Genomic DNA, 14,911 nt, shown 5'->3' on the forward strand with positions numbered 1-14,911 from the left:
ATCGGTTTTGCATGTCAAAACCCAGCGCAGCCCGCTAACGGAAAGCCCGATTGAGTCGATTTGAGCAGTTCGGTGTGGTTATTAAGCCTCGGCGTTCACAAAGCTCGTTTCTTTGTTTATCTTTAGACGCGTTTCCTAACATCGTGCTCGCGCGCTCCAGGGTGCTTTCGGAGCCTGCGTGTCGTCGTGATGCGAGATGCAGTACATTATCTACACTTTATCGACATGCGGACGAACATTAGTCAGAAAGGGAAATACTTCGATCTGAGGTGCTCGGCTTTGTCATTTGCGTCCTCGTTTTGAATGCACACCCAAACTTTTACAGCATTTAGTAGCATCGATCAGATATCACTGATGACTGCCGCCGCGCGCAGGCTGATAGTACGGTTTGCTGCAGACTTGTGTAACGATAGTTACGGGAAAGTGCTGCTGTTTTGGGCATCATATATCGCACCGTCATTGGGCGGTTTGTTGACAGTTGTTGTCCAGCCGCCAAAAACAACGTGAAAATGAAGGAAGTGAATTGGCGTTGCCCGAATCATGGATGAATCGTTCTGTTGAGTCGGATTGTTTTGATGAACTAGTTGAACCTGTACTCAAAACCGGTCTGAACGATTCTTCGCGAATGGTATTGAATCTGTTTAAGTGGTTCTAGAGTCAACAACTTATTATTATATTACAACTTATATTACAACAAACGAATTATTTTAATAGCCGAGATGTTACAAATAAAACCTACAGGAAATATGTTTACGACTCGATAGTAGGACAGTTTTATCAATACACATGCAACAAAGAGTTGGCTTTAATAAATAGCAGTAATAGTACCATAGTAAATAAACATAAATAAAACTTAATTTTTTAATTTAAAAAAAGCAAATATACCTACATATGACATTATTGAAACATGTATAACGTGTTGGGGACCACGTGATGACAAAGATCTACTGAATCGTATATTATATATTTTTTTCCTAACTGTACTCTTGAAAAACCCATAAGATTTGTTCATGAATTGTATTGTATCTGTTTGAGTGGTTTTTGAGTCAACTGATCGTCTCATTGAGCCAAACTGATGAGTGGAGGTAGAAGTAAATGCTTGGATTTACTTAGCATGCAAATTGCTTTAATAGCCGAATAGCAGAGATCTTAGAAAGTAAACATACTGGAAATGTTTACAATTAGACTGTACAGTTTTTTTTTTAATTGTCAGATATGTTGGAGTGCACGTCCCACTGAATGGCTTTTTGAACCTGTTCTTCTACACAAACGTAGAAAAAACTGATTAGTGGAAATGATTCAGATTTCCCATCAGTATTTTTGAGTGTTATATATCACACCTCCATTAGTTGGTCGGTATCTTTCGTTGACAGTAGTTGAACAGCTGACAAAAACATTGACAAACAATGAATGAAGCAGTAACGTAATAATATAGTAAATCCCTTAGTGCTGTTTTGTTTGTGAAATGTACAATTTAGCATTTGACTTGATGTTGTGGCACATTACTGTTAATGTTTTTTTGTTTTGTTTTTTTTAATACCATGTCTGACATATATCACTGTAATCGGTCTGCTGAGAAATCACATTTGTCTCCGTAAACAGAAAAACTAAAGTTTACATGCCTGTACATGCTAGCCAATCAGACAAGTTGGAGGCGGCTCTGTGCCAATGGTGTAAGTTTGGGCCTGGGCTACCTGTTTTTCTGAACTAAAGGGGTGCTCACATTGACAGCGATTTTTGTCTTGAGTGACAGCAACTGATAGCAAAGCGACTACGCTGAACAGAGCTTACTAAAAAACTAAAAGCACAGCGACTCCACATCTTCCCACGATTTAAACACTGTCAGTGTGAACGCACCATAATTGGTTAGGGTTTAACTGGTTAGCATGTTTCATTTAGCCCCTGCTGTTAGATACCATACCTACACCATTCTGCTGCCAAAAAGCATCCTTGTCCATTCAAAAGTAGCTGTGTGCTCTGAGTAAATTTTTTCAGCCAGCATTTAAATGGTAAATATTTCAGTATAGTGTAGTAGATGTTTTAGCAGTGCCCGCATCATTTTCAGAGAGCTCTTAAAAGCCATATTTATTTTCCATGTTTGCTGCCATCCACGTCACCGCTCACGATAGTTGCCTATGAGCAAAGATGGCATTTGTTCGTGTCATTTTTGCAAGTATGTTTTGTGCGTAAATCATTTGCAGTAGCTTTAATGATCTTAAACACACATCACATGTCCTTATTGAGCAGTCATTAGTCTCTAATTAATCATTTTAAAGGGGACATAACACACAGTTTCACCCAATCTCATGTTGATCTTGAGTACCTATAGAGTAGTATAGCATCGTTCATAGCTCCAAAGAGTCTTTAGTTTTATCATATTTATAAAAGAAAAATACAGCTTTCCGATTCTCTCCTGAATACAGCCGAGCTCCTGGAGGCGCGCCGTGGGCGGAGCTAAAGAGTGACGAGCACTTGCCCGATTGCCAACAAAACACAGACATTTGATGCCGTTTCACTTACCGCCTGCAGTTCTGAATCTTGACCGGGATCTTTTATAGCTGGGACTGCTCCATCTTTCAGTATCAAACGATGTGCAAATCCAGCGCCGAACTGGGCCTTGTTTATAAAACGTTCGTCAACAAACACACTTGCAAAACTCCGTTGCTGCCCCGGAAAAACAAACTGCATCCAATGTTCACGTAATGCTGGGTTCTTTAGTAAGCTGAACAAGGTTATCTTTCCCTTACAGCCAAAAACACACTTCTTTGGAGACATTCTTCTCGAGAGAGTCCCGTTCAGTGCAGCCGAATGAAGCGCGTTGATGGGTGCGCTCTCGCTCTGGTCGATGTGTGTGCACGGGCGCGCTCTTCCGGGAGAAATGCCCATACAAGGAGTTCCACCCTTCATTATGTCACGAAGAGCCAAGCTCGAGAAAAAACTCTCCGAAACTTGTACAAAACCGGAAGGAGTATATTTGACACAGAAATACTCTGTGAAACTTTGGCCATGTTTAGCATGAGAATCCAACTCTTTAACAGCGTAAATAACCCAGCATGCATAAAATAGCATTAGACATCCCCTTTACTTAATTACTCTTTAACAGTGTAAATAACTCAACATGCATGAAATAGCATTAGCCCTCCCCTTTAAAGATTCTTGCAATACAATGCAATGCAGAACAATGACATAGATTATTTTATGTAGCACATTTAATGCTGAATTTTTAGTGCCAGTGAATTGTTGTGGTTGCATTCTTTTCTGTCCAATAGAGTGCAACAGTGGGATTCTCCATAGCGGAATTGATTTTGAACGATCTTATAAACCTTTGAAGACACGCCTGTTGTGAACTACGTGGTTGTTAATAAATGGTATATACTTTGGTTGAAGTCATCAGCCCACATTGTTTCAATTTATTTTCTAAATAACCACGTTCAACAGTGGAAATCCTGATGAAATTGAAAAACTACATTACCCAGGATTTTGCTGCGAAATCTCCACCAATCAGAAATTCTAAGTAAATAATACTAGTCTCCCTATGCTTTCAAACTACTTAAATGTTTGTATGCATAATCCACATATTTTGCAATTCTATATGTATATAATCAACACCTTTAATCAAAAGTTATCTATTTATCTATAATTTTTTATTTGATTGTCATTTGCAGTGTGATTCACCTCATAGCTGGTTGTTTTTGTTCGTAGCTTAAAAGCCCTAATCAAACTTTTGGAAAATCCCTATGGGAAATGTCAAAACTTTACGTCCGGAACCAATGCTGCTGAAATGTGGATGGGCACTATTGCACGCTATTTGCTTCATGTGTAACTTTAAGATTATGTAATGTTTTATGCTTAAATCAAATTTCAGGCTTGTTTGATTGTGTTATTATTGACGTGCATTGCGTTTTTTTTTTTTTTTCAAACAGGGGTGCCTTTTCTGTTGTTCGGCGATGTGTAAAGAAATCAACCGGCCAGGAATATGCTGCTAAGATCATCAACACAAAAAAGCTGTCAGCACGAGGTAAGACTTTGCTTTTGCTGCCTGGCTATTGTCTTCCTAGAATGTTCACAAATCCTCATCTTCAATAAACTAAGGTCTCTCTCTTTGATCTAATCAGATCTGCATTATTTGTGATCTAGCGCACTATCAGACCTGGTCACATATGACTAATTCCCATTTTTTGAACGGTAGACACTGCTCTGAGCACATTCTAATTTAAAGTATCTTAACTTACCACAAATGCTTAACAGGAAGCACAGAGATATAATGATATTAGTCCATCAACAATATTAATAATTTGTCTCTGTGCTCTGATCTCAAATGTGTAATTGCTAATGCAGTGAACCTGTTGATGCTACTTCTTTCATTCATTCATTCTCTATCTCAGTTGAGTCACTAATCACTGCCAGTATCATCAGTGCTGTTGATGAAAATGGTCAGGATATATGAGCCCCAGTTACTGTTTCTGCTCCAACGCAAACAAAAGCACTGGATCTATTTCGGGGAACGGACACTTTGTGTACCTGTCCTCTTACGGTATCAGGTTGGGCTGTCTTGGGTTGAATTAAATGAAATGGATTTTAATTAAATGACTCTTGGATTGTCAGCTAGACATGGGCATGATTACTCAGAGGTGGCAGCGAAGACTGATCATGATAACACATTAATTGCATTAACTTTGTGTGACCTTTTCACACAGACTGAAATCCATTAACAACTATATGCACATAGAGCTTCATTTTCAATCTAGTGACTTGTTGCGGTGACATTTTGGGTGGATGTTGTAATGTAAAAGCAGTTCCCTTCGCCCTTTGTTGGTGTTTTAGGTGAGACTGTGTGAGCAGACGCAAGAGCTGGAGAAATGATTGTACTGTCTGTAGACCTTCAAGCTGAATTACAACAGATCCTGTTCTCATTGTGTGCGTATGTGTATGCTACGGTCCCCATGGATGGCCAGTAAACAACAGATTTATTTAAAAGATCCTTGGACAAAAAACATCAGGTAATTAGATCAGCATAGTTGGGCGACTCTCTTAAGCTTCCTTTCAAGAAACTTGGTAACCGTTTTTCTTCAAATTCTTCATCATGCTGGCTGGCACACTGCATTAAAAAGCAACAGTGCTATTCATCTGGTGAGGCCCACACAAGTGCCAAAGCCCCCTCCTGCGAAATCTCCCCATTCCCTTGGCCTTAATCAAAGCCCAGAGAGATCTCTCGACATGCCAACCTGTTAACGGACACATAAGCTATTATCATCTGTGAGTCATCTTTCAAAGGCCAGGATAGTCTGCAATTACTCAGTCAAACGTTGTTTATGCCTTATAGTATATAGAGTGCACTGCAGTACACTCTTGAATGTTGCTGCAGAGTGCTGCAGTCTAATGGTTGTTGTTTAATGGTAGTGCTCCAAATGGCTTATTAGATTCTTATTTGTATGTTCTCATAAGTGTAGATTAAGATTTCATTTCAGTTTCACATTAACTTGAACTTCAATTTCTTTAGTACCTGCTTTGCATAACATTTATAATAGTCCAATGAAATGTAAAGGCAAACATTATGTAAATATAGAGCACTGAGGATAAACAATGTGAACTTACCTCTGGTTCCTCTGATGTCATTCCACCCCGTCTTCTTTTACTTTTGCTTTGAAACATTTGAAGTGTCATGAACTAAGCAGTACTTTTACTGCAGCAATTTAGGTTATTTTCTATTCATACTAATAGATTTGTAATAGATTTTAAGTATAAATTACCATGAGTTAAATGTAACTTTAGATTACTGAATGTTCCATGTTAGGTCATGATCTCTAATGCATTAAAGTACATTAAATCTAAGGCACTTTAATTGGATAGAGGCAGATCTGAATGCAAGTTTGCAGATGATTGTAAGAATGGGACGGGTTTAAGTGGACTAAATGATTGGAGAAGTCCTGCAGGCGTCACTAGACAGAAGTCTGTTTTTTCACAGGAAGATCAAGTTATGAGACATTTTGATTAAAAATTACAAAGTCAAAAAATGTGTAAAAAATTACATATTCACTAGAAGATAAATAAAATACATTTAGAAAATAGACAGTAAATTTCCATTTCATGCCGACTTTAATTGAATCTTAATATCAAGTGTTACTGTATTTTATTACTTTATTATTATTAAAACAGTAGACTTCAACCTTTTTTTCTAACTGAGGACCCTGTATTTTAAACCTGACCTTTAATTACGTACATATAGGGTCACATTAACTTGACATACTTTATAACATAATTTACATTGTAATCATTATTATCAAGTATATGACATCAATAATAATTGCATTGTAATAATGATTTACATTGTTTAAATTTCAAATAATGTTAATTTTAGTTGTACATGATCAATTTGAATATGGTATAATGAAACAATTAATGGACATGTAATGTTGTATTTTAACAGATTTTCATTATTTTTAAGAAAGAAAAAAAAAATTGTACCCACTCTGATGTAACGTATTCCTACAAAGTTCTGTGGCCATGTGTGGTTTGACTGAACATACAGTACTAATGATAGCATGCTTGCTTGTAGCATGTGTGTGTGTGATGGTGGTCAGTGGTGTGATCCAGGGCAGCGTGGAGCCTGTGGCTGAGACGCAGGCATTGCGAGCATGCAGTGGTGATGTCAGGAGGCGCGTGAAACACTGCTGAATAATTGAGGCGCACAGCCTGCCGTAGCTCTAAATGGAAAAAGAGGCTAGGACCTTCACCACTTTCTGCCTCTCCTCATCTCTCTGGCTCCCTCTGACCTCCCTCAGATCAGCAGCGGCATCGCGGCCTTGCTGTATTATCAGGGCCCTGGAATGATTCCTCGCTGCTTGCTGCAGGGCGACTGGCAGAGGCCTGATAAACGTAACAGCACTGCTGTGGTGAATCTTTAATGGCACAAACTGTGAATTTTTAATGAACCCCAACCAAATGGTGTGTGTGCACATAAACGGGAAGAGAGTGGGTGATTGCTGAGTGTGTATTGGGACACATTTAAAGGAAAGGAACAATTGTGTACATTTTTATGAGCTCTGTGTACCAGTGAGGGCCAGAGGTGTGAAAGGGAAGGAGAGATGGTTGTGTACTCGTAAGTTGCTGTTGTTTTTTTGTGCGTGTGTGTGTGCTCGCTTGTAAGTTAAGCCTGTATACATGTGTTTGGTTTGTATATGATGTCATTAGATTCTCTTTGGATCACTCTCAAATTATGCAGGATAACAGCATCATCAGGCTTTAGATTAAAGCAAAAGGAGGACAAACCAAATGCTAAGAAGTTTACAATTTTCAGTTACATGGATATATGGTTTGTAATGAAAGCTTTACATTAATATTATTTCACAAAATGAAAGTTCAAAATGATTAATCATCCAATATTTAGCCATCTTTCTTGATATTATCATCTGATGTAACCATGTCCACATAAATAAATTTGTCTGCTTGGCCAATGTATAAATGTATGTATTATAAAAGATGGATCTTATGCTTGTCAAGGCTGCATTTAAAAAATATATATAGTAAAAAGAGTAAATGTTACAAATTAAAATAACTGTTTTCCATTTCAATATATTTTAAAACCTAATTTATTCCTGTGATGGCAAAAGCTGAATTTTCAGCATCATTACTCCAGTCTTCAGTGTCACATGATCCTTCAGAAATCATTCTATAATATGCTCAGGACACAATTCTTGCTATTATCGATGTTCAAAATAGTTGCGCTGTTGTTTTTTTGTTTTGTTTTGGGGGTTTTTTTCAGGAGAGAATAGATTTGAATTGAAGGTCCAAAAGAACAATATTTATTTGAAATATAGGCCTAAATCTTTTGTAATATTATAAATATTATACTGTCAATTTTTCACTAGTTGCCACTAATTTTCAGTAGTTGTCTCAGATTTGGGACGGTATAGTGTGTAACAGGTGTGAGAGAAGAAGCTCTAAATGATCTTTGGTGAAGAACGAATCTACATGGTCAGTGTCACCTCATACTGTCCTTGCTGTGGCACATGGTTCCTGATTACCATGGCATTATATTTACCTCTATACACAGTGAAGCAGTGGATCAGTGTACTGTATGTACCAATCTCCTGTCACACCATTCTCAGATGCCTGGAGTTCTACTTTGATGGTGTCACCATGTTTCCCGTAACCTTAGATGAACTCATAGCTAATATTTAATTACAATTGACCAGAAAGGGGTATTTGAAAGGAAAACTGCTTGAAGGATGGGTAGTGACGTTTCTCAGTATTTGCTCAGTATCACTTGTTCCAGCCTTAATTAAACCGCATTTCTGATCCCGAGTGTTAAGTTAATCAGTGTTCAAATAGTCGCAATGTTTGTTTACCTTGACCATGTGTAGACCGATTATAAGGTATGTTCTTGGATCTGTGAAGATTAATAAATCCTGAGTTGACACATTTGTGTCTGAAATTCAGCTTTAGCTCAGTTAGCTTATGACATAACATACTGAGGGAACAACAGTTGCTTTACTTTATTTAATTGAAAGTAGGAGATAAATTTGTGTTTAGTCCATATTTTATTTTCTAGAGATAATAGCACCAGAGATTCTGTAGCCATTTCGATTATCTAGTTTGGGACAGCTGAATACGGATATTTTGGGGGCTGCATTTATTTGAACTGTCATGTATTGCTGAAAAATATTGAAAAGATATTGTAAGATCATGGCAAACATTGTGTTCATTTATTATGAGAGTATAAATTTGGCAGTTATTTTAAATGAAAAATAATAAGGCAGACATCAAGACAAATATAATGGTAGTTGCAGTTCATTCTTTGGGAATATTTTGATGGTATGTTCAGAAGCAACTGATGAAACACAGCTACAAAAAAACAACAACAACAGGGTTGAGGAAAGGTTTGGTTTGATTTTGAAAATCATGGAACTGGATCGTTTGGATGACCGTTAATTGTATAGCATGGAGAATCATCTTGCAGTAATACTCTTGTGGTTTCTCTTATGCTTCTTTGCAGCTGAGAGCATATGGAAGCCATCATTTCACTACCCTGAAGTTTGATGTCTTTCTCAAAAGAAAACCAAGCATGCTTTCTCAAAAACAGAAGACTTCACTTCTAAAAGTGAATTTCCTATTTAATTAGTTGGGGATAAAAATACTCCAAACTATGGAATCAACAAAAATGTTTTTCTGAGTTAAGTCTCCTAGATGAGGTCAATAAATGTAACATTTTCAAGTTTGTAGTTCTAGTTTAATAGGTGCCGTGAATATTTGCAGAATATTAACATCTTTTTATGCGTTTATGATGACTCTCCTGCTGATTTAAACGAGGTTTCGAGGAATTTTGGTGCCAACTAACAATAGTTTGTATAGATTTTCATTTAAGTGGTTGAGTTCCAGCATTAGGGATTTTTAAGATGATGGATTAACATCTTCCACCGACGAGTAATGAGCCACTTGTATAACACAATATCAACACAAAAGCCCAGCTCCCCTTTTCTCATAACCAGAACACAAGCCTGTCATGCTATTTACACCGCAGGCTCTGTTCATTTCAAATGAGCGTTGCTCTGTGTTTTGAAAGGACATAATGTATTCTGTGATATGCATATGACTGTACCATGTGGCACACTGTACAAACATTGACACAGATAAACACCATTATTCAGGTGACTCATTGTTTGCAAGGCCCTAAATAATTTATTCATATTTCAGGCTAGAGTCGCCATCGCCAAGCTGTGTAGAGGGGGCACTAAAAGAGAAATGATGAGAAGATCAAAACTTTTGGCCTGATAATCTTAACTGAGCTGAGAATGAGAGGAATGTATAAACTAAGCATTAATAACTTCCACTTATAGACAGCATTCTGTTATTCTATAATACACACCGTTTAAAGGGGTCATATGATGCGATTTCATTTTTTCCTTTCTCTTTAGAGTGTTACAAGCTCTTGGTGCATAAAGAAGATCTGTAAAGTTGCAAAGACTAAAGTCTCAAATCCAAAGAGATATTCTTTATAAAAGTTAAGAGTTAGCCACACCTACCTAAAACGGCTCGTTCGAACACGCCCCCACATACCTACCTCACTATGTGGGAAGATTTGCATAAAGCCGCCCAAATGTTCACGCAAAGAAAGAAAGCATAACTTTTATTCTCGCTGTAGTATTGTAGTCTTCTGGACGAATCCAGGTCTCAGTCAAGCCCAAGATGCTAAGTGTGGAGTTTAAAGAAAAAGCAGAAATGAAGTCTGCTTTGTTGACAGCTGACTGACAATTCCAGAGACCCACAGAGAAAGAAAGAGGTGTAGTAGAGGATGTAGAGATAGGATGTAGGTTAGCAACATTGCATTGCCGTCTGCGTGTGACCTTAGAGCGTTGTCTAGAGACAACCGGAATGTTTTGGAAACACATGATAGAGGTGGAAAAGAGAGGAAAGAAAAGGAGAGTGTGTACAGGGAAGAGCAAAAATATACTTAAGTGCTTGCCGGTTTCGTTGCTCGGTGAAGTCGCGCAGGTAAAGTCGCAGGTCTTTACACTCATTGGTCTTCACACAAGGAGGCCTGAATGCTTCCGCTGATGCTTCTGCGTCAGCGCACAGACATCAGATAAATACACAGTCTAAGACACAAAAGTGAAAACAGCTGTCAGCCTCAGGAAGGCTGACTAGAAGTCCATCAACTGACCATTTGATTATAGTGAGGTCATCTAGTTTTTGTTTTAGCTTTAATGTTTTACATACTTTAAGTGTTTTAAAGCTTCTCTGAGAGATCTGAGCGTGCTGACAGCATGTTATGCTTTAGCATGTTGTTAGACTGTCAGTATCAGAGAAGTTGACGATGCAATAATATAGAAAGTTCTCAAACTTTACATTTTTGATGTTGTAGTCCCGAAAGAAATTATGTAAAATTTCTTTATATATGACGTGATTTGTATCATTTGCTATTTTGGCCAGTTTTGACCTTGTAGACCCATAGTTCATTTATCTAGAATTCTACAGAAATTAGAAAAATGTAAATTTGAAGGGCTACAGCAATTCTACAGTGAACCAATCAGCAAACACTTGACCCTGGCAGAATTGAAAGGGAAGGTTTTCACATCAAGGCCATCCATTATTTTCCCACTGTCATGCAGTGGTCATAGGGATTTGTCCTACCTGCTTTGTTTTAACTGCTGGGAATCTGCAGGCGTCTAAAGCACGTAACAGGATAATCCCTGACGGATCGGGGGGAGATGTAGTGACACCCTGGATCAGCAGATGGTCTGGTGCGGGACAGACTCGCGGCTTAAGCTCACACTCTTACACACAAGCACGTCAGCGCACAAACCTGGCACCCTCCACTTTACACCGAGCAGCTACGCTTATCCTTTTTTCCTCGAAAGAGTTGAGCTAAGGGTCTGTGAGTTTGCATACATTGTAAACATTGTTTCAGTGGGTGGATGGATGGCAGAGTGTGTGGTGGTGGTGACAGTGGTGTTCATGTTGGTGGTTGGACGGCTCTCGTTCCATGCCTCTCCACAAAAGTATGCAATTGAACTTTGAAATCAATCAGAGGAAAGAGTTTTGAACTGAAAGCACTTGTATAAGCATTAGGGATGTTCAAGAGCAGTCATAATTGACTAGTCATGTGGCTATCTGAATTTTTATGTTTAAGTTGTGATGTAACAAAAGTAGCAACAGATGTTTTCTTCCGTATTGTGACATACGTACGAGTGAAACATTATCTAAAATGTAAAGTGAAGGTGACTTGGGTCTATCTGTTTTTTGTTGATTGGATGGGGGCGGATCTAAATGTGAGCTTGAAATCAGTTTAAGTGAACTAATTGACTAGAGAAGTCAGACATGCGTCACCAGAGGGTCGTTTCAACAGAAAACTGAGTTATGACATTTTGGTCAAAAAAGAAACATGAATGGATTAAATCATTCACAATAAGATCAATAATATGCATACAGAAAATATATAGGGTGAATTTTCATTTCATGCTGACTTTTAAATATATTATCCAAAACCATATTAATATACAGGGATGACTAGAAGTAAGTCAGGGTTTCCCTGAAGCACAAAGCTATCACCATATGGCATTATTTTGTGATTAGTTCTCCTCCAAAAAAATAGACCTTCAGATTATACATAATAATAGGAACGCTGTTCACAGCAGGCGATTTAAAGTTTGACAGCAATTGTCTCGAAGCCGTTTATTATTGTAGAAGGCGGTGTGTTTGTTTGACAAACTGTGTTTTAATGGCTGTAGTGGTGCTGTATTAAAGGGGATGAATTTGGAGACACAACTTCTCTGATACTGACAGTCTAACAACATGCTAAAGCATAACATGCTGTCAGCACGCTCAGATCTCTCAGAGAAGCTTTAAAACACTTAAAGTATGTAAAACATTAAAGCTAAAACAAAAACTAGATGACCTCACTATAATCAAATGGTCAGTTGATGGACTTCTAGTCAGCCTTCCTGAGTGAAAGAATTTGCTGTACCTCTGAATGTTAGGAAAGCTTGCAGACTTGTATTGCTCAGGTAATTATTGAATCCTCTCTGGGGGCCGTCATCCTTTGACCTTGACCTGAAGTTAACAATTCTGCCTTTCCACAACACCAGGACTTGATCACACCACTGATATACACTGAGTGAACACAATCCATTCAGACTTACTGAGCAGAGAGAGGAAGCCAGCAGGATTGGCTCTTTTAGCTTAGCTCATGCCAAGTTAGTAGTGAGTCTGTCCTTTTCTTTTATGCTGAGAAGTTTCAGCTTCTTTTTGCTGCTGCTCCCCATGTGCTTTATTAATGTGCTGCAGATAAAAGACTCCCTGCCTAACTGATTGAATCAAAAGTAGGATTGTCCGTTCTGCCTGTGTATTTCTAAGGCATTGCTGGTGTTGTCGCTGAAGCACCAGCAGGCATGGAAAATGAGCTGTTTTTTTTATCAGTATGAGATTATGATGATTATGATATCGATTATCATGACCACTAGGCTACAGTAATCATTGTTCAAAAAGACTCCATCTTTTTGTTAATTTGGCATTTAAATATTTCTGTCACCACAAACCTGTATTCATTTCTTTCTTCTGTACTGTCTGTACTGTTCCATACAATAAAAGCATACAGTTATCAGATGTCAAGATTGTCAACTTACCTTCAATTGTGAACTATGGTGAACCATACCTTTAATTGTCTTGTATGTCTTTTGACTTTTAACTTTTAATACTGTGTAGCGAGCAATGTGGACTAGTTTATGGTGCTTTAATTATGCTTAATGGAGTTTGACAGTCCCTGATGACTGTACACTTCTGGAGCAGCATGAACATTCTTCAAAATATCTTTTATGTTCCACTGAAGAAAGCAAGTCAAGTTTTGAACAACATGAATGTGTTAGAATATTTATTTTTGGGTGAACTGTTTTGCAGCCTGCCATGCATATTGCTGTATTACAGAATAGCTGATAAAGCTGTGAATTTTTTTTTTTTTACTTATTTGTGAAATGGTAAGCAAACATGTGATGCTAGTGGCTATTGTAACAACCACAGTGTGTTTATCTGACTGGATCTTTGTTTGCTCATCAGTAGAAAAATATGTCAGAAATGCCTCACACTCCTTTACAATGAATTTCATCGCAGTTTAACGACTTGTAGCACATCTGTCAAACAAGATATGTGTCTTGGTGTGTGCAGCGCTGTGTTGAATGCTGACTGCGCCCAGTCCTGCGACATGCAACAGCTGCAGCCGATATGACGCAGGGATTGTCTCTGATGAGAGAGGACTTGCTCCCATAAACAAACACACACTGGAAAAATGAGATGGCCAGTAGATTTTGGTGCGTGTATGTGAATTTCCATACCTGCATCGATATTGATAGTCAAAATGTGAATTATTACAGAGAGTGAGTGTTTAGTCACTATTATCAATTGTTTGTTTGTTCACAATCTTTGTTTGACATCATCCAGTTATTTTCAAGTGGACCGTAGGCCTCAAGAGCACACACACTGTTTGACTTTTCCATTAGTTGTAGAAAAAGTGCCACGCACACCTCCTGAGACAGATTGAATGATGGAGAGAAGTGGAGGAAAGCATATGGGCGGAAAGAGAACTCAATGAGGTGGAAAGAGAAGTCAGGTGAGTGTTACCATGGTGGCTGGAGAGGATATAATGTTATAATAATCGTTTTTGTACACAGACAGGTGCTTGTCCACGTCCCCCTGCAGTCGTCAGTGTAAGTAAAGCTCTGTGTGGTGGATTAGTAGTATGATGGCAAGGGATCAGACGTTCCCGCCATAGCACCTTAAACTGTTTTTAAAAGTGACACGGATCCTGCTATGGCCTTAGTTTTGGGAGTGTGTGCTATCTGGAGGACATCAGACTGGCTGGCTGTCTTGTATTTGCAGGAATTTGATTGGATGGGCAGGCTGAGCTGTGGTGTTTCTTATGCTTTGGATATTGGGAGCTGTTTTTGGTTGTTTATTCTGGCAGTACGAAGCCTGGTTGGTTGAGCTGAAAAACCAAACTGAGCTGCTTTCCTCCATTACTGGAGTGTCTGTCTCACTGAAGTCATTTTTATTTGCTCTCTGACTGATTGGCTCGCAGCGCGCTTGTGTGGACGTCACTTGTGTCGAACCAGTGATAAAGTGTCGTAGAGGAATGGACTTAATTAAAGGGGTCATATGATGCTGCTAAAAAGAACATTATTTTGTGTATTTGGTGTAATGAAATGTGTTTATGCGGTTTAAGGTTAAAAAAAACACATTATTTTCCACATACTGTACATTATTGTTTCTCCTCTATGCCCCACCTTTCTGAAACGCGTCGATTTTTACAAAGCTCATTCAACGAAGTACACAACGTCTTCACCACATGACGGCGGCGGCGGCAACAATACTACAGCGAGAATAAAAGTTACGCCTTCTTTCTTTGCGTATACATTTGGGCGGT

General features: G+C 38.5%; 1 protein-coding gene across 26 annotated transcripts in view; it reads left to right on the forward strand.

Annotated features, from left to right (window-relative positions):
• LOC107726985 (calcium/calmodulin-dependent protein kinase type II subunit gamma) overlaps positions 1 to 14,911 on the forward strand; it is a 53,901-nt gene that overhangs the window by 441 nt on the left and 38,549 nt on the right. For all 26 annotated transcript variants that reach the window (XM_016536704.1, XM_016536698.1, XM_016536699.1 and 23 more), the window contains exon 2: positions 3,924 to 4,018. In XM_016536704.1, coding sequence (XP_016392190.1) covers positions 3,924 to 4,018 — 95 coding nt within the window. The remainder of the gene's footprint in view (positions 1 to 3,923; positions 4,019 to 14,911) is intronic.

This window comes from Sinocyclocheilus rhinocerous, unplaced genomic scaffold (genome assembly GCF_001515625.1).
Source record: "Sinocyclocheilus rhinocerous isolate Xijiao unplaced genomic scaffold, SAMN03320098_v1.1 scaffold4684, whole genome shotgun sequence".
NCBI lineage: Eukaryota > Metazoa > Chordata > Actinopteri > Cypriniformes > Cyprinidae > Sinocyclocheilus > Sinocyclocheilus rhinocerous.